General features: G+C 42.7%; 2 protein-coding genes across 9 annotated transcripts in view; both read right to left on the bottom strand.

Moving 5' to 3' along the window:
- The window catches only part of LOC146406048 (uncharacterized), a 30,715-nt gene extending 19,951 nt beyond the window's left edge, over positions 1 to 10,764 (bottom strand). Inside the window, exons 1-2 of one of the 3 annotated variants that reach the window (XR_014804822.1) lie at positions 5,650 to 10,764; positions 2,017 to 2,209 (exon numbers count right to left, since the gene is read on the bottom strand). The gene's annotated coding sequence lies outside the window, so the exon portion shown is untranslated. Of the gene's footprint in view, positions 1 to 1,850; positions 2,210 to 5,649 lie in introns of those variants that run through there. The other 2 variants (XR_014804824.1, XM_084958169.1) reach the window with 2 other exon arrangements.
- Positions 10,765 to 11,137: 373 nt separating this feature from the next.
- The window catches only part of MCM9 (minichromosome maintenance 9 homologous recombination repair factor), a 96,297-nt gene continuing 80,760 nt past the window's right edge, over positions 11,138 to 26,674 (bottom strand). For all 6 annotated transcript variants that reach the window (XM_003353232.5, XM_084958144.1, XM_084958134.1 and 3 more), the window contains 5 exons: positions 23,044 to 23,246; positions 21,966 to 22,169; positions 20,804 to 20,886; positions 19,785 to 19,930; positions 11,138 to 15,184 (listed from right to left, as the gene is read on the bottom strand). In XM_003353232.5, the coding sequence (XP_003353280.4) occupies positions 13,735 to 15,184; positions 19,785 to 19,930; positions 20,804 to 20,886; positions 21,966 to 22,169; positions 23,044 to 23,246 (2,086 nt within the window). In that variant the 3' untranslated portion in view covers positions 11,138 to 13,734. The remainder of the gene's footprint in view (positions 15,185 to 19,784; positions 19,931 to 20,803; positions 20,887 to 21,965; positions 22,170 to 23,043; positions 23,247 to 26,674) is intronic.

The raw sequence follows: 26,674 nt of genomic DNA, 5'->3' as shown, positions 1-26,674 counted from the left end.
CTCCCTTTTCTCTCCCTCCTCCTTTAACCCATAGTCTTGAGAGAGTATTAGTTTGCTAGTGCTGCTATAACGGAGTACCACAGCCTGGGTGGCTGAAACCACAGAAATTTATTTTCTCAAATTTCTGGAGGCTAGAAGTTCAAGATCAAAGCATTGGCACAGTTGGTTTCTTCTGAGACCTCTCTTCTGCTTTTTGATGGCAGTCTTCTCCCTGTGTCTTCACATTATCTTACTTCTATGTCCAAAGTCCCTTGTTCATGGGGATATCTGTTAGATTGGACCAGGGTCCATCCTAAGGCACTCATTTTATTTTTTATTTTATTTTAATTTTTTGTCTTTTTAGGGCTGCACCTACTGCCTATGGAAGTTCCCAATCTAGGGGTCTAATCGGAGCTGCAGCTGCCGGCCTACACCATAGCCACAGCAACTCAAGATCCAAGCCACATCTGTGACCTATACCACAGCTCATGGCAATGCCAGATCCTTAACCCACTGAACAGGGTCAGGGATCGAACCTGCATCCTCATGGATACTAGTAGGGTTCATTACTGCTAAGTCACAATGGGAACTCTGTAATGCACTCATTTTAGCATGATCACTTCTTTAAAGGCCCTTTCTCCATAGTCAGTCTCATTCTGAGATATTAGGGGGCTAGGATTTCAACATATAAAATTTGAGGGGATATAATTTGGCCCCTACCTGTGAGGATGTGGTGACATTTCCAAGGAGATATAATAGAGTGTATGGTTAAGGGCACCACTTCTGGAGCCAGACCATCTGGGTTTAGATCTTAGCTTTCCCACTTGCACCCGGTGTGACTTTTGGCAAGTCACTTAAGTTGTCTTCCCTTTAGTTCCTCTATCTGTAAAATGGGTTAATAATGATGCCTGCCTTGGTGGGGGGAGTTTTTATGAAGATTAAATAAGTGCTTCATACATAGAAAGCCCTCTAAAAGTGTTTGCTATAATTATTTCAAGTTTTTTCCTTAAAATGTTTAAAGAGTGCTTGAACAGTTTCCTCATGGAGGAAACGAATTCTGTGTCAACATACAACATACAAAGATGCGAAGAACATCTTGATCCACCATGTTTCAATCGTGTGGCTTGTGTTCTACTTGAGAAACCTGATTAGGTCAGGGTCCCAAGCCCAGGTGCCTTCATTTTCTCAAAAACCCCTAAATTCTGGAACAATGTCTTTTTTTTTTTTTTTCCTGTTATACATTTGTAGCTAAATATTTCTGGAGAAAATCTCTGACCACATGGGTTAGTTCTACTAAAATATTATGCTCTACAGCCTCTCCTGGGCTCTCTGCATCACTGAACCTTTTCCTTATCCTTCGTCCTCAGCATCTCCCTTTCCTCTAGGGAGCTATTCCCAAGTCTCACCTCTACATCCAAGTCTTGTACTCAAAGCACACCTCTTGCTTTTGGCTCAAGACAACTTTCTTATTCTTTTTTTTTTTTTTAATGGCTGAATCTGCAGCATATAGTAGTTCCCAGGCTAGGGGTTGAATTGGAGCTGCAGCTTCTGGCTTACACCACAGTCACAGCAACATGGGATCTGGGCTGCATCTGCAACTTATGCTGCAGCTTTCAACAGCACCAGATCCTTAACACACTGAATAAGACTGGGGATCGAACTCACATCCTCCTGGATACCATTCAGCTTCTTAACCCGCTGAGCCACAATGGAAACTCCAACTTTTTTATTCTTTTCTAGAAATATAGTGGTTCTAGCCACACCAAACTGCTTAACTTCACACATTCCATGTTGAATTTCCTTTGGGCTTTTGCTTTTGCACAGGGAAGGGCTTCTTTTTTGCAAGGCTCCTCTGCTTTTGTCTGACTTACTTTTACTCTTCTTTTAGGGCTTGGGTCAAACATCACAGGCCTGTCTCCAAAGCCTTCTTCCATCAGCACCCTGGCTTGCCAGAGCTGGGCTGTGCTGCTCCTGATGCTTCCATCTCTCCCTGAGTACATCTCCAGCACTGTTTTTATGACATTGCTATACAACTACCTGTTGATGTATCCATCTCTCCCAGTAGACTGAGTTCCTTGCAGTCAAAGGCCTTTGTGTTCCTTACTGAAGCTCCAAGAGTCCCGTCTTTCCTCCAGAACACGGACTGTATTGAAATCACGTGTGTGCCAAGCTCTTGAGGGACATGATTCAGACTTAATTTTTTTTCTTCCTGGTCAATCAGGGTTCTTAGCTGTGAAGAACAAAACCCATCTGTGTTGATTTAAGTACACAGGGACTTAGCTAAAAGGAATGCAGTAGCTCATTGAACCAGTGGGAAAAATCAGAATTAGGTATGAAAAAAAGGAAACTAAAAGACACGAGGGAGGGCCACATTCAAAATTACACCACCAAACCAGGTCACCTGATATCCAGAATGCACTGCCTTTCCACGGAAATTGCCAGCTGTTCCTGGAAATGAGACGTTGCTGCAGCATCTGCCACAGCCCTCCCTGTTGGTGGGTTGGCCCCCCTCCTTCGTCCTGGCCTCTCTGCTCCCAATACACTGAGGTGCATGCACCGGATTGGCTAAGCCCTGGTCAAAGTGCACATACTCTGAATGAAGGTGAGTAGCTGATGTTTTCAGCCTGGTCAGAGATGGGGAGGGAATTCCTCAAATAAGGAGGGTGGCTCAGATAATGGTGGCCAGACAATAACAAATATCTTTTACAGATTCCTCAGGCTTGGCATAGCCTGGCAAACAGTAAGTGCTAGTAAAGGCAGATTTTTAAAAAGTATGAGTGAATCTCCTCTGTTGCGTTTCCAGAAGCCTACTTTTTAATTTAATAAATAAATTATATATTCCTGATAAGGGATTAATTTCTCCAGTATATAAATAATTTATACAACTCAACACCAAAAAACAAAAACAAACAAACAAAAAAAACTCCAAACAATTTGACTTTAAAACGGAGAAGCTGAATAAGTATTTCTCCAAAGAAGACATACAAATGGCCAGTAGGTACATGAAAAGGTAGGTGCTCAACATCATGAATCACCACAGAAACACAAGTCAAAACCACAATGAGATATCACTTCACACTTGTTAGAATAGCTATCATTAAAAAGAGAGAGAGAACAAATGTTGATAACGATTTGGAGAAAAGGGAACACTTGCGCAGTGTTGGTGGAAATGTGAATTGGTCCATTCACTATGGAAAACAGTATGGCGGTTCCTCAAAAAATTAAAAATAGAGCTATATATGATCCAGCAATTTCATTACTGGGTATATATTCAAAGGAAAGGAAAATAGGATCTACACCACCATGTTCAATGCAGCATTATTCACAGCAGCTAAGATAAGGAAACAAGCATTTATCAATGAGGAAGAAAGAAGACAGACATGTATACAATTGGACAGTATTCATCCATGAGAAAGTACATCCTGCTGCTTGCAACAACATGGATGGAGCTCCAGGACATTGTGCTAAATGAAATAATCCAGACCGAGAAAGACAAATCTTGTAATGACATCATTTGTATGTGAAATCTAAAAAAGCTGAATAAAAACAGAGTAGAAGGGTGGTTACCAGGGCCAGGAAGTGGAGGAAATGGGGAGATGTTGGCGAAAGGCCACAAACGTACAGCTAGAAGATGAATCAATTCTGGAGATCTAATGCACAGCATGATGATTTCAGTTAATAATACTGTATTATATAATTGAAAGTTGCTAAGAGACTAGGTCTTAATTGTTCTCACCACAAAAAAGAAATGGTAATTACTTAACGTGATGGAGGTTGGCTGGCATGATAGTGGTGATCATACACTGTATAAATGCATCAAATCAACACGTTGTACACTTTAAACCTACTCTATGTCGATGATGTCTCAACCACAAAAAAATAATGCAGGCTATTGCTTGTGGGAGATTCTGTGTGTTTTTTTTTTTTGTTTTGTTTTTTGTTTTAAATTTCTGATTAACACAAATCTGAGGATCTTGTGGATAGGAATCTGCCTGTTCCCCACCTCCCAAAGGAATCACATTACTGAACGTATATTCTTTCAGAGTCTGCGCTTCTATAAAATGGACTCTGGCTTCAAGGCTCTCAGGGCTTCAAGGCCCTGCCACAGTCTAGCTCTTCAGGTGCAAAGTCTTCAGAAGAAGGAGCACTGTTCTGTGATGCTCAAATGGGGTTCCCCGCCCCCACCGGCTCTGGCCCAGCCCTCAGTGGGCCTGTGTGTCTGCCTGGAGCGCCCAAGGGGCCTGCTTTTGGAAGAAACTTTTTCATCATGAGTTGAATGCAGGCAGGTCTCCAGCTTCAGCTGGTGAGTTCAGGCATCCCAGGCTTTTGAGTTCCTTTGTCAGCGATCCTCCACGCCCCCTAGTGGTGTGAGCCACAGAGAGAACGGGCTGGCCTAGATTCCCTTTCCGGGGGACTGGGACTTGTCAGAGCCACCTTTGTTCAAGGGAAGTAAGCACAGGAAACGGACACACAAAACCCCTTCCGGACAGTTATCTAGGGTCCAGCTTTTTAATGAGCAAAAGCTCCCCATGAAAAAAAGTACTTTCACACATTTGATGGGGGGAAAAAAAAAGGGCTACTTGGCCGGGCTGCACCTCGCCATCCCCCAGGGCAGCCTCACAGTGTTCCGCCGCGACAGTGCCCAGAGCCCAGCGGATGCCACAGCCCGGCTTGGCGTGGCGAAGCACAGCCGCCTTGAGGTGTTACTGCCTTTCCTTAGGTGCTGAACCAGGGCTAAGGTGTGGAGAAATCCCCTGCTTTGCATATGCAGCTGCCCAGGTCTGCCTGTAAAGAAAAGGGAACTGCCCTCAACCCAAGTGCCTGTAGGAGAGGGCTGCCCACACTTTTCTCTCTGAAAGCACTCCATGACTGAATGGGAGATGAGACAAGACCCTTCTGACTTTGGCCTTGCCCTGATATAGTCATATTTCTTTGGGGGAATTGTCATGATATATATAGGTGACTTGGGGCACTGATTTTGGAATCAGTTTCTCCTCCTCCAGAAGCCATTTGTTAGCTGTGTGACCTTGAAAAATTAACATAGCCCCCTCTGATCATGTTTCCATCTATAAACAGAGTTGATGTTACCTTTCTTACATAATTGCTATGAGAACTAAGTATTTATTATCTACCTATCTCATACATACAGACCAAGGTACATCAAGTGTCTAATATGACACCAAGCAGAGTAGGTGCTCAATACCAGGCAGTTCCTTCCTCTTCCCATATCTTCTCAATTGTCCACTCAGATCTCTCTGTGCCTGGGAGGATGGCAGTTGGTACATGTCATGAGGCAGGACATCATCAACACCCTGGCATCACCCAACTCCCTGCCACATACATGGCTCTTGCTCCAGAGAGGGGCAGGATGACCAGACTCAGGTCCTCTGCTTCTGAAATTTCTCGGGTCTAAATTTTTGCTTGGCAGGCTTTTTGTTTGATTGGTTGGTTTGGTTTGGTTTGAAATGACACTGGAGATCGGATGCTTGGGATTTGTTTTGCACTTCGCTTTGGAGGGACAGAAACAATCTCATTTTTCTATAGTGAGTGGGAGTTGCCTTTAATCCCCTGAGATTCTCTTCTGCCCCAGGGACTCCCAAGTTTCCTTTACTGAGTAAATAAATTAGAACTGGTCGTGGGTGCAGAGAGGGCAATAAGGAGGGGACTCACCAGAGCTAGTGCCCTGCAGTTCTGGTCACATCTTCTTCCAGTGTCATGTGCAAAAGGTCTGCCATTTCAGCCATTCCTGGTTGAAACATAAACCTTGGTGCTCCTGGTGGAATAATCAGATGTCTCATGGAGATAAAAAGCAGGGGAGGACAGGAACCTGCTGACCATGACACTTGCCACTTGCATGAAGATCTGCTCTTCTGCTTTTGGTCCTGGAATCCTAAATCCATCTAATCCTTGGGGGCAGGGCAGCTTTTTAGGAGCAGTTCTGACAGCTGTTTCTCATAATTATACAAGATGACAACTAATAGCTGTGGTTAGTTAGTATAATGACATGCATTGCATCTATCCTTTAAATCTGATGATGAAATCACTAAAGAAATACTTTTAAACACACTTCACAATTGACATTAACAATAAAATATGTGCTATTTTTGTCAGGTGCTTTCCCTCCATGGCACAAAGCTCCCTCCAATTCTCCTGGCTCCAAGATGAAGAAGCCTCTTTTGTCTAGTCGGTACTAACTGAGAAATACTGGGAGAAGAGGGAGAAATGGGCAAGTGCAGACAAATGGTCATGCTTCCCTTACAGGTCTTAAATGTCTCATTCAACAAAGATTAACTGAGCATCTAGTATGTGCCAGGAACTCTTCTAAGAATTGGGGGTACATCAGTGAGTAAGGCAAACAGAAACCCTGGCCCTCTCAGAACTTAACTTCCAGTGGGTGTAGACAGATTGCAAGGGAAACAGAAAGATCCATAACACTGATCCTGCCTTTATTTAAAAATCTGAAATTTTGCTTATCATGGAATTTTTTTGCATTTTGCTTTTTGAAATGTGGCTTCAAAATGTTTACCTTGATTATTTAATCTTTTGGTGTCCCCTTAAATTTTGTACCTGAGGCAAATCTCACTCCTGTCACCCCAGTCCTGGCTGTGAGGCTGATGCTGGTAGATTCATGGTAGGGTCAGAAAAGCACCACCCACATTTTCCCTTCAAGCCCCATACACCCAATTTTCCCAGTTGTTTAGTGCTGACAGCTGAGAGCTCCCGGCCAGTCCCCATTGCCCAGAGCCCTGGCACAAGGACAGGTCCTCTCCCTGGGGGCAGCCTACATCCAACGATTGATTCACACGGAGAGGGAAGATCCCAGAGCCCTAGAGGCCAGGTGACAATGTTTAACTGTCCGAAGCAAGGTGGGGGCAAACTGCTCACTGAACAGCAGGTTAGAGCAGCAGGGGGTGACTGAAGCACAGAAGGTTGGGAAAATGGCTGGAGCTCATGGGGAGTCCCCAGATTGATCTGTACAGTGTTTTCAAAGTGTGGTCTCTGACCAGCAGCATCAGCATCATCTGGAAAATTGTGAGAGGCACCAATTCTCAGGCCCCAGCCCAGACCTACTCAGAAACTCTGGCTGAGTGGATGAGCAATCTGTAGTTTAACACAGCCTTCTGAGTGATTCTGATGCACGGATCAAGAGGAAGGATCGTGAAGAGACTAACGGCAGTTGTGCCAATAAAAAGTCAGCATTCTTTGATGAGCTTCTGGACCTAAACTAATCTTTAGACTTGGAACCCACTAACTGAAGGAAAGGCCAGAGCCTCAGGAAGATGCACCCTGCAACACCTTGGCAAGCCTATATGACAAGGATACCCCAGTCCTTCTACAAAGGGACTGGCAGATATTTACTTGGGTAACCTATACCCTGGGGAAAGGAAATAGTCCAGTATTTTGACAACTGCTGAACACAAGGTCTGAGATGACAATGATATCCAGCGTGATATAAATTATGGTCCCTAGTAGAGTGAATATGGATGACAGCCAGGTAAGAGATGGACTTCTAGCCCAGGCCTACTTCAGTAGGTCCGCTTGGTCCAGAGACTAACCCTGTGGTTATGTCCCCAGTCCCTGAATGTGTAATTGAAAGAGATAATACTTGCAAGTTGCCAGAACACCCACATATCCACATTGGTCCCTTGGCCTGTGAATAAAAAGTAGGGACGGACCAGTGAGAGCCTCTGAAACTGCCCATACATTTCTCCTCTGAGCAAGACTGCAAATTTTAAATATCCTGAGGCAAAAAGCAGAAAATAGTACCTTAAAAGACCTAAAGGAAGAAGATCAATTCCCATTTAATTCATCAGTCTGGCCTCTAAAAATTAGATCCCGGAGCATGTCAGCAGAGTATCCCAAGCTCCATCAACCTGCAGTGCCCACGGCAGCTGCAGCGCTGGATGTGGTACAAGCCACAGCCCCCAGCACAGCAGCTGATCTGGAGGCAGCAAATGATACAGGTCTCTGTCTTCTACTGTCCATTCTAGAGTTCCCTCACCCTTGGTTAGCACCATGTATGTTAGATGATGAAAGTGCTATGGGGAGAAATGTTTCGCAATTTTGGACAGGATATAGGGTAGGCTTCACTGAGGTGACATTTGAGCAAACTCTTGAAGGAGGTGAGGAGTGACTTTTAGAGGAAGAGTACTCCACAGACAGAACAGCAGGTGAAAAGGTCCTGGGGCTGCTTCATGTCTGGAGAACTACTGGAATAGTGAGTTTAGTGTTCGATGTTGAAAAGGCAGCATGTGGCCAGATGTGCAGGGCCGTAGAGATCATTATTATAAGGACTTTGGCTTTTACCCAGGATAAGATGGGAGCTGCTGGAGGGTTTGAGGTAAGAAGTAATATTATCTGATGGGATCACTCAGATTACTGTGCAGAGAATACCCTCTAGGGAAGCAAAGTGAGAGAGAACAGTGGCTTGGATTGGTGCGACAGCAGCAAATGTGTGAAGAAAGGTACAGATTCTGGGTATATTTCAGAGATTCCACAGGATTTGCTAACAGATCAGGTGAGGTACAAGAGAAAGTAAATTGTCAAGGATGACTCAAGTTTTTGGCCTAAGCAATTAGAAAGATAAGTCTCTAATTTACCAAGATGGGTAAACCTGGGAACGGAACAAGTTTGTTGGGGACCAGATCAGGAGTGTTATTTGGAATATGCTGAGGTGGAGATGTCCTAACCAAGGAGATACACTGACTAGGAGTTGGAAACAGGAGTCTGGAGTTCAGGAAAGGAATCATCAGTGACTGGATAGGTTTGGGGAGCCCTAGGATTCAGTGAGAATAATGGGGAAGGGGATGGGGATAGAAAAGAGCCCTGGGTCACTTGAACATTAAAGGTTTGGGAGAGGAGGAGAAATTAGGTAAGGAGCAGAAAAGCTGAGACCAGGAGTTCCCGTTGTGGTGCACTGGCAACAAATCCAACTAGGAACCATGAGGTTGTGGGTTCGACCCCTGGCCTCACTCAGTGGGTTAAGAATCTGGCGTTGCCGTGAGCTGTGGTGTAGGTCGCAGACACGGCTTGGAGCTGGCATTGCTGTGGCTGTGGCATAGGCCAGCAGCTGTAGCTCTGATGGGACCCCTAGCCTAGGAAACCTCCAGATGCTGCAGGTGCAGCCCTAAAAAGAAGAAAAAAAAGAAAAAAAAAAGCTGAGGCCAGAAGAGGTTGGTAAGGAAAACCACATGCACGTCATGTCCAGGAGGCCAAGGGCCAAGGATTTCAGGGAGGGGAGAGTAGTCACCCACACCAAATCAAGTAAGACAACTGCTGGTTGTGATCCTTCCGTCCTGGAACCCAATTCACCTGATTCCCAATTTTGCTATGCTACCAGGCTCCTTTATGTATCAGCAGGCACTGTAAAAGTCAAATGTGAAATATTAAGCCATCTTTCAACATTGCCTTGGATTTTTCTATTATTGGAGTCCTAAATTAAGCCAAGTTTGTCCCTATATAAAAGTGTGCCTGATACAGGAATTCTCTTGTGATGCAGTGGGTTAAGGATCTGGCATTGTCTCTGCAGTGGCAAATCAATGCCTGGCCCAACTTCCACATGCCACAGGCACCGCCAGAAAACAAGAAAACAAACAAAAAGAAAAGAAAAGGAAAAAAAATGTGCCTGATACAAAAGCTTTCCTTCTGGTGATTTGATGCACCCTAGGCTTAAGGTTCCAACCAAATATGAAGAAGGGTAGCCTAAAAACCATTTACACACAGAAGATAAATAACTTATACCCTACTCCTTAGTGAGATCAGGTCCAGCATGTGTATCCTATTTCTTTTCTTGGCCTATATCTTACATCAGAGTATTTACATAGACAATTTAGCTGAGCCTAATTTAACATTTCTGTCAAGTTCACTTTTACAAACATCACTTTAGACGCTTTATTAAGCCTTTAAGAAGGGAGACAGTAGAACTGGTATAAGAACAACAGACAAGGGTGTCACGGGGACAGTTACCACAGCTTCCTGTGTGTCCTCCGAGTGACGGTGAAGGGGATTCATGCAGGTAATGGCTCCGCATATACCCTGGGGTGGGGTGGGGGAGTGTCACCACTTGCAAGATGGGACACGGACAGCAACAGCCCTACTATAGAGACTACCAATGAATGTGAACAACATGGAAAGCAAGAAAAATAAAACACCCCCCCCCCCAAATATGGAAACCAGACATAGAAAATGTTATTCTGAGGAGTAGGTATTGGCATCACCTTCCACATTTTGAGTTTATTAAATTTGGAAACAGAATGTCTGATACGCTGCATCTGAAGGGTTAACCTGGTCTCTAGACCTAGCCTTTCAGAGTAGGTAGGTTCTGACCACCCAAATGCTGTGGGTTGGCCGACAGTGAACTTTAGGGATCCTCCTTGTGGCTGATTTTGAATTTTCTCTAGAATTGGTTCAAGTTAATTCCACCAGCCAGGCAGGTTTAGCTCTCGGGGAAGGCTAAAGAAGTCAAATGTGATACACACATAAAGAATACATAGGCTTGTTGGAAGTAAAGCTTTTCAATCAAGAACAGAACTGTATTGTTAAAGTTTCAGGAGAACTTCAGAAGATTACAATAAAATCCCTATTACAAATTTTAGAATACCACATGTAAATCGAAAAGCGTATCTTTAACAATGTCAGAAAACTCAAGTCTTTTATATAGTTATAATAGAATTAAGATTCCAGTTTGATCCTCTAACAAAGAAAATTAGGTATAGTTTTTATTGTGTTTAAACAATTGACATGATTAAAATGTTTTCAAAGAATCCACTGGCCTGAAAAAAAATAAATCCTGATATGTTGATGCAGAATGGAAGGTTATTTTTATACTTTCCTTTATTGACTGGAAATATGATTTTTGAGACTGTGCATATTCCCCCCGAGACATCTATGTTTTTGGTTGGTACAACATTAAATACCATATAAGAGAAAGTCAGTTGTTGTGAAATCACACAGTGTAAAAAAAGTAGGACACAGCAGGATAAAATGTGACCTCAGGACACTAAACATTTCAGCTCTGAAACTGGTGAGGGACCCCACAGCAGTGGTAGTATGGATTCTTCCATGCACCCCTGAACCCTGAGTTAGGCCTTTAATATCATAGGAAACACAAGTGCCTTAGGGGTGGCTGATTCTATGACTTGAGGCAGGAAAAAAAAAATGGGTCTGGCATATGCTACTTTATTTCAGATATCACAGGTACTTTTAGGAAAATCAGTCCTAAAAGGATGTGGGTGTCAACATAAAGGGACTTCCCACTGACCACATTAGGAGAATTTAAGCATTAAATACAAGCAAAGAAGCATAATACAAAAGTAAGCTGTGACACAAGTTTAATTTTTTTTTTTTTTTTTTTTTGTCTTTTTTGTCTTTTTGTTGTTGTTGTTGTTGCTATTTCTTGGGCCGCTCCCGTGGCATATGGAGGTTCCCAGGCTAGGGGTTGAATCGGAGCTGTAGCCACCGGCCTACGCCAGAGCCACAGCAGCGCGGGATCCGAGCCGTGTCTGCAACCTACACCACAGCTCAGGGCAACGCCGGATCGTTAACCCACTGAGCAAGGGCAGGGACCGAACCCGCAACCTCATGGTTCCTAGTCGGATTCGTTAACCACTGCGCCACGACGGGAACTCCAAGTTTAATTTTTTAATAAGTGGGGGGAGCATTCATATTGAGTATTTTATTTCTTCTAATAATTATGTCTGTTTATAATATTTACATATATACTCCTTTCTCTCTGGGTAAGCACTGAAGAATAAATACATGGAACTTGTAACCTGACCAAATGATCCTGGCAGAAGGTACTAAAAACAAAAAAAAAAATAGGGTGAATTTGTTAGCATAAGCAACAGGATGAGTACAGAAAATAACCAGGTAGAAGATGGCATAGATGGTCACATAAAGTAACTTAGAAAGAGACATTCAACACTGTAAATGAATTACTCAGTGTCCTGAAGAGACAAGTTAACTACATTAATCAAGAGCTCTAGGATTGGTATTGAAATGAAAAATGAAAGCTTGAGAATACAACCATTATTAAATAGTAAAAACAGAACAGATCAAAATACCCTAATGGCAAACCAATTGATCAGGCACTATCAGCCATGCCTCGCTTAATGCATCATTACTGCAAAAGATACTAAGTTTCAAAGAGAAAAATTTATATAAGAAAGGAACTTGAAAGTATACCATCAAAAAAAGTCAGCTCAACGCTGTGGCTCAGGTTTGAACTATCCCAGTCTACACAATCAGACCATTTCCAGACCAAAAATCAACTGGTCAATGACCCAGATCCTTTCCTTTCCCTTTAGTTGTAGTAAGACTGAAGGATTAGGAATATATCATATTACTACACTGGGAAAGTGCAGAAAGAAAATGTACTTTTTAGGTAGAGAAAAAACATAATTATTAAGTACATAAAAAATGAAGAAATTACATAAGCCATAGTCTTGACGTTTTGAGATAGGTTTAAGTGAATGTGTGATAATAACTTTTATAATCGGTTTGTGTATGTTTTTTATCAGCTGCTTAAGGTGTTAAGATTTCAAGAGTCATCTATACTAAATTTGTACTCACGGTTTACAATTTTGCAGAAAATTTTATCAGTCATTTTTGGAATTAATGTTTACATGCTGAAGAAAACTTGGGGTTCCTCACCTTTTTTCTTTATGAACTTAATGAAGCGATCATTAAACAAAGTAATACAGTTTCCAGTATACCTCATGTCTAAAGTCCCTAATACAAAGAAAGAATCTATTTTTTTTCCAAATTCACACTTAAGAAAAGAAAGTCTGTAATTGTGGAAACCTAACAATCCTTGATAGAATCTAAAGGAAGAAATTATTCTAAAAGCACTTAAGAAAAACAAAATTTGAGTTGTCTATTCCTACCAAACACAGTCATTGCTTGGTTTTAAAGACAAATGAATCATAACTTAGTGGGAATCATGTTTCCATATTAACCACTTGGGTAGATGCCATGATATATGACTGAGACCAGTGCACACTCTCTTCTTCCAACCACAGGATTTAAAATGTTTTGAAGGTAAGTCCCTAAGACATAAAAAAGAATCAGAAGCACAAAATGGTGGCTCAAGAAAGAAAGGAAAACTCAAAAAGTCAATACCTCAAGACATCTACTAGTTGACCAGTTGCCAGATCTTTTTAAGACTATCATGGGACTGTGAGAATGCCTCTCAAAGAAACAAGAGCCTTAGTCATATTTAATCTGACATATGAGGAAAAAACACAAAAAATTAGAAAAATCACATGATTTTGACAAATCATAATAAATATTTACCACATTCAGCACAGCTAGGGTTAAAAAAAATACAAAGGATTAAATAGAAAAAGAGTTCATCTGTCTTGTTAGCTTTATGGGTGTTAGCTTTCTGGCATCTATTCCTGAGTAAATGAAAGAAAGGAATCTCAGGAAAACCTGCCCCTAAGAAAAAAAAAAAAAAAAAAGGCCCAATCAAAACAAACAGAAACATCTTTGGGAATGTAAGTACTCTGCTTGCAAAATTAAGGACAATTGTCAATTAATTCAATTCAAGTGCTGGTACCATGCTGACCTACATTGATCGTGCAAACTTCAAGCCATGAAGGTAAAGCTGAGATGACAAAACCTGGTGAGGTGGCTGGTATTCAGAATGGCACTCAATATGGCCAACAGTTCCGTGGGTACATAAACACCATGCCTATATACTCAAGTGCTGGGTTGAGTGGTGGAAGTAAAATTTGACCAGAAAGCTTGTCATGATTATGGCTTTTTTCTCATTTCTTCATCCCAATCAAAGTCTAATGGTTCATCATCTAGTTCTGGTAAAGTGAAGAGAGATGTTTTAGAAAGACTCAATCTCTCAGTGGATCCCTCCAGCTGAAAAGTTTTCCTCTTCCTGCCCAGCGGTGTGGCTGTGGTCAAAGGAGGAGGGTTGGGGCCTCCCTCACCCGAATTCTTACTTGTGGGAGGAGGAGGGGATTCTGATTTGGATTCAGAGGGGGAAGTGAACGAGAAGCCTGACAGTCTGGCTAACGTGCAAGCACGAACCCTAATACTTTTACTATGGCACCCGACCTCTTCCTTCCTGTCTTCCTTCTCGTCTCTTTCACAAGTATGATGGACACACTCAGTGTTGCTCTCGAGCTCTGATTCAGGCTGAGCCACCTGCACTGCAGGGGCCTGTGCCCGCTTCTTGGGTCGGTCCTTCCTCGGTGGCTGCCGTGACACCTTCCTTGTCTTCCCCTGCCGCCGAGCCGAGCTGCTGATTCCTGAGGTGGAGGCCAGCTTTTCTGGACCCTTCCCAGCCAGGGCCGCTCCTCCGGCTCCGCGCTGGGGGATTTCAGGCCTCTGAACTGCCGTGTCACCTGTGCCGGGAGACACATGGTCCCCAGGGAGGTGGGTCAGCTTTGACTTCTGTTTGAAAGTAAATTTTGACAGTTTGGCCACAGGAGGGCTGGGGCTCTGAAAGCTTTTGAACTGTGGCTTTTCCACCCCAGCAGGAGATTTCTGCTTCTTTCTCTTGGGAGTGCCTGGCCCCCTTTTGGGGCTCTCTACCTGCGCGGGCTGTGAGGGCAGCCTGGCCAGATTCCCGCACAGCTCCCGGGCCCTCTCCTTGCGCAGCTTGTGCAGTTTCCTGGGGATGTGATGGGTCAGTAACGAGTCTGGCTCGTCAGCAGATACTGTCGCTTCAGACACCACTGCTGCCTTTCTTGCCTTTTCACCCTCAACGCCATCTGGCTTCAATGGAGCTTCTGTCTCTCCTGGTGCTGAAAGCGGCCCAGTTTCCAACTTGCTCCTTTGGCCTGGCTCCCTTTTCTCCTTACCCTGAGATGTGTTGTGGGAGATTTTCAAAGCCATTTCCCCCCGACTTGTTTTGGGTCTGGGAGACACAGGAACAGTGTTTTCAGGTTCAATCGGATGAGTTGCTATGGAGTCAAACCAGTCCAAACTGTCATCTTGGCTATTTCTGTGGTCAGCTGAGTGTTTTCTACTTGCTGGTCTATTAGGCCCCAGCTGGGATGGGGGACGGAGAAGTGGCCTTTCCCTGGGACAGCCTCTGGTAGATGGCATGTGCTTGCTACAGTTTAATTCCTGCTGAGTTGACATTCTGAACTTTGATTCTTTCCTTAGATCATCTCTGAGGGGCCCTGGGGTCGTCTCTGCTTCCACGGCTGGTGGCTGGGATTGAGACACGCTCTGATTCTGTAACCTGTAGCAGATAAGGAAAATGTGTATTGCTTTAATCGTTCATTTCTTTATTCTCTGAGGTGCCTTCTAAGGGTTTAAGTCCAACATAATTCTGGGTTAATATCAAATACAGTTGCTTAGAGCAGCAGGAAGAAATTGTCCTTTCCTATCAGGATAGAATTCAAATGCTCTAAAACCTAAAATGGTGGTAAAATAAAGAAAACGAAGGAGCAGGTTTGTCTACATGTTCAGATTTCTCTGAAAGTCCATTTCATTCATTTAAAATTGTTTGAAGGTCAGTCTTCTCTCTCATGTTAAATGTTCAACTATAAGACAGACTGGTGGCTACAAGCATTGTGGCTGACTGCTGATAAGAGAAGTGGCTCAAGTTGTTTAGCAGCCAGTCTGCAGATCAGAACCAAAGTGAGACTAGAGACTGCCTCTTCCTCCTCTCTCCTTACTTACCTGAGGTACTGAATTTTAGTGCATGAAAAGGTCACGCACTCACTCCAGCATTCATATCCATGGCAGACTTCCCTCACTTCCCTCCCCCAGGCAGCTGTAACCCTTTTCCTGCTTCTGGTCACGTTTCAGTCTGTGTTCTGGGCAGCCACTCTCCATCAGATTGATACAGAGTTGAAACCTACCGACCTGCTCATGATGACAGACAGAGCTTCTCTAGTGAGATTCCTTTTAAATCTTGGGCGTATTAGAAATTGAAACAAGAGTTCCAGTTGGGCTCAGTGATAAAGAACCCAGCTAGTATTCATGAGGACTCGGGTTGGATCCCTGGTCTTGTTCAGTGGGTTAAGGATGCAGCGTTGCTGTGGCTGTGGAGTGGGCCAGCAGATATAGCTCTGATTCAACCCCTAGCCTGGGAACTTCCATATGCTGTGGGTATGGCCTTAAAAAGACAAAAAAAAAAAAAAAAAAAGGGGGGGGGGACTGAAACAATTCCAGAGGACCAATTTCTAACAGGGATTGTAGCTTCTCAAAAGGAGATCCTTTAGAAAGCCCTTCCTAACAACCTAGAAACACCTTTTCAGTATTAAGGGGCAATATGACTCTGTTTCTATGCACAAAATCCAAAAACAAACCACACCAAAAAGCAGATGAGCAAATTATTCTAAATATCATGTATAATCACAGAAAAAGGGAAAGAAGAAAATACATTAAAATTATATGGATTTTAAATTTAAATATATTTAAATACACTAAAATGTTAATGATAGCTCTCTGGCAAATAAGATTATGCATTTTTTTCTTTTTTTTTGTTTCTTTTTTTGTCTTTTCTAGGGCTGCACCTGTGGCACATGGCGGTTCCCAGGCTAGGGGTCTAATCAGAGCTGTAGCTGCCGGCCTACATCAGAGCCACAGCAACACGGGATCTGAGCCGTGTCTGTGACCTACACCACAGCTCACAGCAACACCGGATCCTTAACCCACTGATCGAGGCCAGGGATCGAACCTGCAACCTCATGGTTCCTAGTCAGATTCGTTAACCACTGAGCCACGACAGGAACGCCATGTGTATGTGTTTTTTTATTAATTTATTATTATTAGTTTCAAAATACTTTATAAAGAATCTGTATTATTGCTTACAACCCATCAGTGGGAAAAAAACATCAAAAAATTATTTTTTAAATATTGGGTTATAGTCACTCATAGTAGACTTGGGAATGTTGATACAAGAAAATCTGGATTCACTGTAGTCACAGCCAAACCAAACCAAACCAAACCAAACCCACCCAAATAGCTTTCAAAATTACCACTACTTTCAGCATCAAATTGAGGTCAGGGATACTCATAATTGTTAACATTCTATAACTTTAAGAATTTATGGGGATTTTAAGGGTAGAATAATTTAGTTTTATTTTAGTGTGATCTTGATGTGGGGAATTAATTTCTCCACTATTTAAATTTTGCATTTTACTACATCTCCTAAAAGAGAGCATCTTCACACTCTGTTTGTGAGGTGGGTAGGATGGCCACCAGTTGAGGCTGGCTGTCACTGGTAAAGCATTTTTCCAAAGAGAAGTGATAAAAATACAGATAGTTTTATGATTAATATGTGCTCTCCTTAAGGAGAGAAAACTCTTAAGGGGATAAACCCACGAGCTACTGGGGGTTTTCTCACTTGCTAAGGTTCACTTTAGAGTGTGTCTTGGGGATCATTCACTTTTCTTTGTGGGGCACCTGGTCTTGTTGCTGTGAGGATCAGTTCCAGAACATGCCCTTGCGTGACGAAGAAATACCAGAAGAAAAAAACCTGTTAAGGCAGCATCTTATCTTTTAGAGCATCACTGACTCTTGTTTTGTTTTCCTTCTTTCCATCCAGGAGGGTCATTTTTAATTTGGTAAGTCCCATTGCTATTTTCTATCATACAACACTGATTCTGAGCCTCATACCCTTCCCTTCTTGAATCTGGCATATGCCAGCGAGGGGTCATCAAAATGACCAGTTTCTGGTCACTCAAAATAAGCATTCCCTCCAAAGTCAAGGCCAAGCCCAGGACAGGCCTCAAAAGAACTGGATACATCAAACCAGAAAAAAACCCAAGGAAGAGCTTTGATCTGAACGCTATGCTCTGGATCATGAAAAAGCCAGGAAACCAAAAGAAAAAGGGCCTCATTATAGACAAAGTGCAAGTTTACTGCAGGCTGGTACTTGGATATCAGCAGGACAAAGCCAGTCCCCACACTTCCCCAAAAGGCTGTGCTGAGGCTTTATAAATAGAAAGAGAACACTGCTAGATGAAGAGAGTCAGTGAATAGGAGAGAAAGGCCAGGAAAAGAAAACTCTCAAGGTTTTACTTAAACAGTCAATAATCGCAGTGTGGTTCCCCAATTCTCCCTGTGCCACTGCTCTGCTCCCACATGCCCTGGATTCACCAGCCCCCAACCTGGAGGTCACCCCCAAAACTGAGTGCAGGCCAATTACTAACCTACTTCCACTGATCGGAAAGAGGCCCTGTGGCACACCTGCCATTCCTCACTCCTGTTTCACAGGCACAGACTCAGAGTCCAGCTTTCTAGGAGCTCATGTGTTGGGGAGCAGGCAAAGGTTAAAATTTAGGCAAACATCAATTAGGTAATGCATGTGATACATTCCTTCTCATGTGTCCACACTTTAACAAGTCACTAGAAAGGGGAGTTTTGAAACATTGCTTTTGTCATACCTGAGCTGCTCCCCTGTAGGATGAAAAACAAATTCCCTTCTTAGTGTAAAATATATCCTACTCACTTGGGAGTTTCTTTTAGTCTGACTATGAAATACACAAATTTTTAAAAGTTCTGGACTTGGGCATGGAGGGAAAGAAAACGGTGATGCTGAAGGGAGGGTCAGAGCTGCTGCTCACGGACTAGGAGGGCCCTCCCCAGGTGAGAGTCAGTACTCTTAGCTCTCCTGTCATAGCCTTTCCAGCATTCCAGCAAGGCTAGCCTGAAAGCAGCCTGGGCCTCGGGCTCTACCTGCAATTTTCTTCCACCAGGATTATATAAACACTAATGATCAAATATTTATTATGCTTAGAGAAAGCTTTAAAACAATAAGAACAGAATTAGAATATTAATAAGCACTAAGATCCTTTGTGTAAACATCCTTGCACATGTCCTCTCCTGGTGAGGAAAAGTCGTACAAAAAAGTGTCATTAAAAAGTTTTGTGTGTGGGTCTGGCCTGGGCTGGGACCGATCACTCTCCTAAGAGTCCAACTTCCTCTTCCTTAACAGCACCTCTCTGAATAGCACTGCTCCATTTCTTATGAGCCAAAGAAGAAGAGGAGGAAGTGGTGTAATAAGCACAGTTTACTTGATTCCATGGAAACTATGTGTCATATTGGGTGTGAACTCTAAGCACCATACCTTGGAGCTTCTCATAAATAATCAGGACCCAGTTTATGATGCTTAGTAAAGGACCAGTCAGTGTTCTCCAAGAGGCTTACCAAAGCAGCACACCAAGGAAATGTAGCTGCAGAAGGTGGTCTCTACAGCGTAGCCACCAATTCCCTCATTCCTATATGTTCATGTCTCTTTCCCCATCAAAAGGTGTGTCCACTGCCCTTTACCTGGCATGTGGGCTGCCCTCGTGACCTGCTCTGACCTATAACATGTGGCAGAAGTGATGCTGCCTCAGTTCTGGTCCAGCCCATAAGAGGCCTGGTGGCTTCTACTTTGCTAAGCTACTTGAGCCCTCAGCTATCATCTCAGAATTCTCCCTACTTTACAGTAGTAAGAGCCCAGCCAATCCATAGCCATTTAAGCCACCCCAGCTAAGGCACCACATGTGTGATGGAAGCCATCTTGGACGTTCCAACCCCAGTTGAGCTCCCAGCTCAACACAGGTGTATGAGTGACTTCAGCTGGTACTCTGGGGAATGGAGATGAGCCACCCACACTGAGCGCACTTGAACTTCTAACTCCCATAAGAATGAGCGCTGAAATGGTGTGGTGTTTGTTTTTTAAGCCACCGAGCTTTGAAGCAGTTGATTATACAGCACTAGATGACTAAAATCCCCTAGAGAGAGAAGAGACAGATTTTCCACTTACTTTATGTTTCCTTCCTTTCACTAAATGCCAAGCAAGCATTTTCCATTGCATGCTTTTCTTGGTTTTCTTTTCTCACCTTTCAAGTCTTCTTAGCTCTTCACTCAAGACGTTGTGCAGTTCCAGTTTTTCCAGAATGAGTTCACACTGCCTCTGGTACTGCTTCAGAGGGTTTTCAGGAAAGGAAGTGTGGAGTGCATTCACACCTCCCAGAAGTGCACCTCCCTGAAGGGGTGAGAAAATGGAAAACACAGAGAGCGTCACCAGGCTAGGCTTCATCCCAGATGGCTAAGACCAGTCCCCTGCATCCCCATTGTGGGTATGAGTCACCAGGGAGCCTTTTTCAAATTTCAGTAGTCTTCTTCCCCAATTCCTGGTGGCAGGCATTGCTCTGTGAAGACACGCTGCCTCTTGTGGGACTACAAACATCTCTCAGGTGTGTTGAGGAGAAAAAGGTTTGCGACTCACTACTTTATACCAGTGAATAAAGCAAGGTTACAGATGCAGAGACTGTTTCCATGACAATTTTTTTCCCTCCTTTTTTTTTTTTTTTTTTTTTTTCCCTTTTTACAGCCACACTTGCAGCATATGGAAGGAAGTTCCTGGGCTAAGGATTGAATCAGAGCTACAGCTGCAGGTCTGAGCCACAGCAACACCAGATCCGAGCCACATCTGTGACCTATACTGCAACTCCTGGTAACACCAGATCTTTAATCCACTGAGTGAGGCCTGGGATCGAACCTGCATCCTCAGCGACACCATGTCAGGTTCTTAACCTGCTGAGCTACAACGGGAACTCCCTTCTTTTAAATGGTTTCCTTCGGATCTATTTCCAGGAATTATTAGACCTAGAATATGGTCATTTTTATTATAACTCCTATTTGCTATAAATTGTTTTTTTCCTTTTATTTTGGCTGCACCCATGGCATATGGAACCCCCGGTCAGGGATCAAATTCCAGTTGGACATTGAACTGGGGCCTCCACAGAGACAAGCCGGATCATTAACCTACTACGACACAATGGAAACACCTATAAATTGTCTTTTATTAAACAACGCCTCTAAGAAGGGTTAACCATCAGGTACAAAATATCGTTACCTGCATGGAGGACTCCATTACTGACACTGCTGTAATAGCATCTTCCAGAGTCACTGTGTCACGAAACATCAGGCGAGCATGAGCTATGAAGGTGCATTTGAAATTATGAAGATGTGAATTATTTTTATGAATAATTGAGGTGATATATGTGCTACTCCCCCATCCCAAAACCATATTTTCTAAATGAGCTACTAACAGATGTATTTTATGAGAACAAGCACAAAAGTTTATGTTCAACCAGCTTAGAGGCTATTTCTCTAATAATGGGCCTAATCCTTCTGCACAGCCCATGGCAATTCTGTGTATTTACATGAAAAAATACTCTGGGTTCCAACAAAGAAAGGGGCAATAGAAGCATATATTCAATATTCAAACACTTTTGATTCTAACTTTCTAATCTATTACAAAATATACAAAATGAACATTAAAATTAATTTCTCTTCTCTGGCACGTCTCTCTACCTGTGAGATTTTCAAAATTACTAAACTTGCAAGTCTGAATCTTGAATATTTCTTGCCTCAATATTAGATAGAAATCCTTGAAAAAGTGGAGTGCGTGTGTTTTATAGAATTTTTTATTAAGCATATATTATGTCATCATATGATATAGTTATTTCACGTGAATTTTTTTTTAAGAATTATTTATGTAAGGGTTAAATGTAAATTTCAATATTAGAAAAAAAAATCCAGAGATGCATATTAGCTGCATACATGCATGCATATAAGTCCCATTCCTTAGTGACGGGATAGAGCATGGTGCTGTCAAATTAGCGTTAATATGTTAATGGTCGGCTATGAGTGGTAATTAGTGAAAAATAACCAGAGATGCTATATAAGAAACAGTTTCCAACAAGGGAATATTCCACTCCAAATGCTAACAAACCATTGAGAAACAAAACATCAGTAAATAAGACTTTCTAAATGACATCTTAAGTAAGGAGATTCTGAGATGTTGCAAAGATTCCTTTTTCCTAATGAGGCTCCATTCCACACAACATCTATAACCTGTCCCCGGAAAAGTGGAGGTTTCATAGTTTCAAGCTTTGACTTTCTAAATGACCTCAGAGATTATCCTTACTCTTCTCTGAATTCACGGTGCCAAGTCCCATGCCTTGCACACACTGGGCACCCAATAAAAGTATTATTTGTGGAATGAAATATACCTTCTGCTAATCGTATCAAGCTCTCCAACAGGCGGATGGTTGTCCGGGCAGCATTTCGGGAATCACTCTGCCTTTGCATCTGGTAGTACCGGAGAAGAACTTGATTGCCCACGTCAGACAGTGTGGGCTGTAGATTCCTAATGAGGCAGAAGTAGGTTTTCATCTTTTCCATGCTCCAGAGCTTCTCTGATTTGCTTGGGTAACCTGTATATGTCAGGTGTTGGGTCAGTAATTTCTAAGAACAGGCAAACATTTCATATTAAGGGTTTTGCTAAGTTCTTGTACTCACTTTTTAAAAAATAACATTTGGGTTTTGTGGCCATTGAAATCTAGACCCATCTCTGCATAGCAGGTAGTTCTATAAGAAACAGCTCTAAGCCTCATAAAGATAGGCTTCCTACCAGGGTTAAAATTATTCAGAATAATTATTTTCTGCCATATAAAGTAATAAATAGTACTTGGTAAATCTAATTTGTTAAATAAATCTCCACATTTGCATTTATTTATTTACTTAATTTTAGGCCTGCGCCTGTAGCATATGGAAGTTCCCAGGCTAGGGGTCAAATCGGAGCTACAACTGCCGGTCTGCATCACAGCCATAGCAATGTGTGATCTAAGATGTGTGTTCGACCTCCACCACAGCTTTCAGCGATGCTGGATCCTTGGATCCTTAATCCACTGAGCGAGGCCGGAGGACTGAACCCACATCCTTGTGCAGACTGTATTGGGTTTTTAAAACTCTGAGCTACAGCGGGAACTCCTAGAACCCACATTTAGAATTCTGTTTCACTAATTCTACTTTTCTTTGTGTGTGAGAGGTATACTATGTGGTAATTAGGTATCATTAGATGGCCCCTTTTCATCACAAAGGACATGCTTAGCAAATCTGGTCTCATCAAAGGCAAGCAGAGAAAGGGCCTTTCCCTCCTGCTTATCACTCTGCTCACTAACTGACTCCTTGCACTGCTTCTGTCTAAGCAGCTCCCTGTTGCCCATTATGTATGGTACCTCTTCCTCAAGGAGAATTTCATTTGTTATGTTTACTTTTTGTCACTTTGAATGATTTGTCTCCACATACCTTTGTTTTCTAAGATAAAGGAGGAAATCACCCGGTCCCAGTCTTCATTCTTGGTATCAAGCAAAACCAGGATCAGGTCAAATCGACTTAAGAGAGGACTGCCAAGGGCGATGTTCACTGACACAGTCTCTTGGGGGTCATACTGGCCTTTGGGGTTAGTTGCTGCCAGGATGGTGGTCCTTGTGTTCAGCTTGCACACGAGGCTACAGAAAGAGAGGGTACAATTCAGACTATTGAGATTCAAATGAAAAGTAAGATTAAACTTGTTAACAGAAAGGGGCTGCTCTTGCACCCTGAAAATCTAGGAACACTCATGTGAAAGAGAATGTGGAATGAGACAGGAGGTATCACAAACATCAAGTTCAAATGAAGAACATTTACACTAGCCTATCTTGAAGAGAAGTGTTCAAGAAATACTTCTTACGCCCTGACTTCGAGCAGAACCTTCCGCTAAGGGGTGTTAAGAGGTATATAAAGTTAAACCAAACATGCTCACTGCTCTTGAGGAGCTTGCAATCCACTAACTATAATGGTAAGACGAGGCAGAACATGATAAGTCTAGAAGCATAAACCTCCCAGGGGAAATTAAAGATGGTGTGTATTCATCCACGTGGAGGGAAGAGACACTCCAAGAAACATTAGGAAGTAGTTTTTGAACTGGGCCCTTCATGACATCTGGACTTGCTGTGGGTATTCACTTATTTTGGTTTTTCTAAAAGTGAAAGAAACAGAGGGAAAGGGAGGGAGAGACTGAGGGACAGGGGAAGAAGAAATCAGGAAAAATAAAGGCTGATTAGCAGTGCTTTTGAGGCGCCACAGGGAAGGGAAGGCTGAAGAGGTCGGTGTGGTGGGTGAGTGGACAGAAGCACCATGGCTGGGACACGCGGAAGAGAGGGCAAGGTCCAGGAAGAGGCGGGTGTGGTGGCGGGATAGGTATGGCGGTGACAGAATGTAGGTATTGTTCTTAAACTTATCAACGACTGGCAAGGCCTCAAAACAATCTAGGGCATTCACTGACACTAACAAGTGTGGAATCCTTTCTCTGTAAGTTTGTATGCTCTCTCGTCAGTGACTGTTTTCACTTGTAGTGACATGTCTGCCTCTCAGCAGGCACAGCCCTGTGACATCAGCAAACATGTGCTAGGTTTGCTAATCCCTGGTCTATTTCCAGTTGCCTCTAGCAATTACCTCATGCCTGAAGACTGAAAAAGTTTGAGAATCTTTATTTGTGGTAAATGGCACAAGAAGACACAGAAGAGAAAGACAAGGCACTTTCACTGGAAACTAAATCCTCTTTAACCAATGAAATAAATGGTTCCTAACTAATCCCACAAAAAGCACACTTAAGCCACACTGAAGTGAGGCTGTATGGATTTACCATAAAAAAAGTATATTGCTGTAATAGTGGCAATGAAAAAAACACAACTGCATATGAATTAGTTTCTTAAAATTATTTTCTGAGAGGTAAAATAAATTAATTGTCTTCTCTCTGATCAAGAAATATTTACAAGCCATTCCCTCATTTCCTGTCTGCAAAGGATTGTACTGAGAATTGAGGAGGGTGTACAGCTAGTCCCTGCCTTCAATTAGTTTACAGTAGAACTGCTGAAAGATGAGGAAGCTCAATACAGAGCCTGCTGGACAGGACGCTGTGCAATGGATGCTGGTAGTGGTACTGGCGTTGGTGTCTGCAGAGAGAGATCTATAAGACAGAATCTTAGTTATCTGTGATGAACACGGAGGAGAATAAACATGGAGACAGAACGTGGTGGATTGTTCCTGACGTACCTGGGAAACTACAGAAAGAATAAGTTTAGGGAAGGGGGCTAAGGAATATTTAAAGGTAAAGAAAAAAGGCTGCCTGAGGGGCAGTGAGTGGAAATTTGAGCAACGAAAGGCAGGTGGGCGAGGGAAGAGGTGATTGTGTGGGACAGCAGGTCAGGCAGCTGCCAGTGGCAAAGAGGATTAGGGGGACAGCCAGGAAGGACAGAGTAGTCTCTGGTCACTTGAAAGAGGGGAAAACGGTACATAAGGCTGGTGGTTGCAGACCTGTGATACAAACGCGACTGCATTACAAACTGAATGGGGCTTTAGAGAACACGGATACATGTTCACGGTCTAATTGGTGCACAGTAATTGTTTGCTAAATGCTCCTGACTGAGGAACACATGAACGAGTGTAAGGTAAGGGTCATTTTTCCCATCCAATACGAGCTCTACCCTCCTCAATGATACTAAGAAGACGTAACTACCATGTTTGCAGTACCTAGGACTACATGAGGCTTTATGTATACATATTACCCCTAATCTTCACAATGACCTGAAAGGTAGGTGTTATTATCACCAACTTGGAAATAAGGCAACTAGATGTTTGAGATGTTAATAACTTCCTCAAGGTTACATGGAAAGCAGCAGAGCTGCGATTCAAACCCAGACCGTTTAACTCCAAAACCGATGCTCTTTCACCTCCAGAGTGCAACCCTGGTGGTGTAACATTTGTTTTATTTTATTTTATTTTGATTTTACAGGATAGTTATTTACAGTGTTGTGCCAATTTCTGCTGTATAGCATAGTGACCCAGCCATACATTCTTTTTCTCATACTATTTTAAACATTTCCTATGCCTTTAAAGATTCTGCTTGATGTTTTGGGTATTTATTTCCTTGCCTTATTTTTTTTTCCACTTAATTTGATCCCCCTTGAGGGCCTGTGACTTATTGCTATAATGCTCATTCTACCTGTCACATATTAAATGCTCAATAAGCATGACTGAATAAATGATAAATAAAAAAATAAATCTTTATGTAGTTCAGTATTTCTTTTTTTCTCTTTGTTTGTTTTTTTTTTTTTTCTTTTTTTTTTTTTTTTTTTTCTTTTTAGGGCCACACAAGCAGCATATGGAAGTTTCCAGGCTAGGGGATGAATTGGAGCTAATGGCTGCTGGCCTATGCCACAACCACAGCAATGCAGGATCGAGCAGAGCCGCATCTGCGACCTACATCACAGCTCACGGCAATGCTGGATCCCTGACTCACTGAGTGAGGGCAGGGATCAAACTTGCGTCCTCATGGATACTAATTAGATTCATTTCTGCTGCATCACAATGAGAACTCCCTTAGTTCAGTATTCTAAAGTTCAGAGTCATTTTATATACTCAGCTTCATCAGTCATAAAATAATCATGCTAAGATATGTATTTTTCTGCCTTAACTTCAAGGAGTGAAAACATTGTAGTTTCTGAAAAAGCTGCTTTTCCATTTTCAATCCACATGTTTAAATTTTCCTATAAACATAAGAGTGATTTTTCAGAGTTCCCATCGTGGCTCAGCAGAAATGAATCTGACTAGTAACCATGAGGACGCAGGTTCGATCCCTGGCCTTACTCAGTGGGTTAAGGATCTGGAGTTGCCACAAGCTGTGGTATAGGTCCTAGATGTAGCTCATATCCTGCACTGCTGTGGCTGTGGTGTAGGCCACTGCCTATAGCTCCAATTTGACCCCCAGCCTGGGAACCTCCACATGCTTCGGGTGTGGCCCTAAAAGACCAAAAAAAAAAGAGAGTGATTTTTCTAAACATTGTAAAGTTAGGCTACATACATTATTTTTACCATGACAAGCCTTCTAGAGAGCACT

The sequence above is a fragment of the Sus scrofa genome, chromosome 1 (genome assembly GCF_054392235.1).
Source record: "Sus scrofa isolate SSC_HxYL_T2T_F1_AM1 chromosome 1, Sscrofa_HxYL_maternal_Yorkshire_Landrace_v2.0, whole genome shotgun sequence".
NCBI lineage: Eukaryota > Metazoa > Chordata > Mammalia > Artiodactyla > Suidae > Sus > Sus scrofa.
Note: the sequence above shows the minus strand (reverse complement) of the source record. Positions and strands in the feature narration are given on the sequence as shown.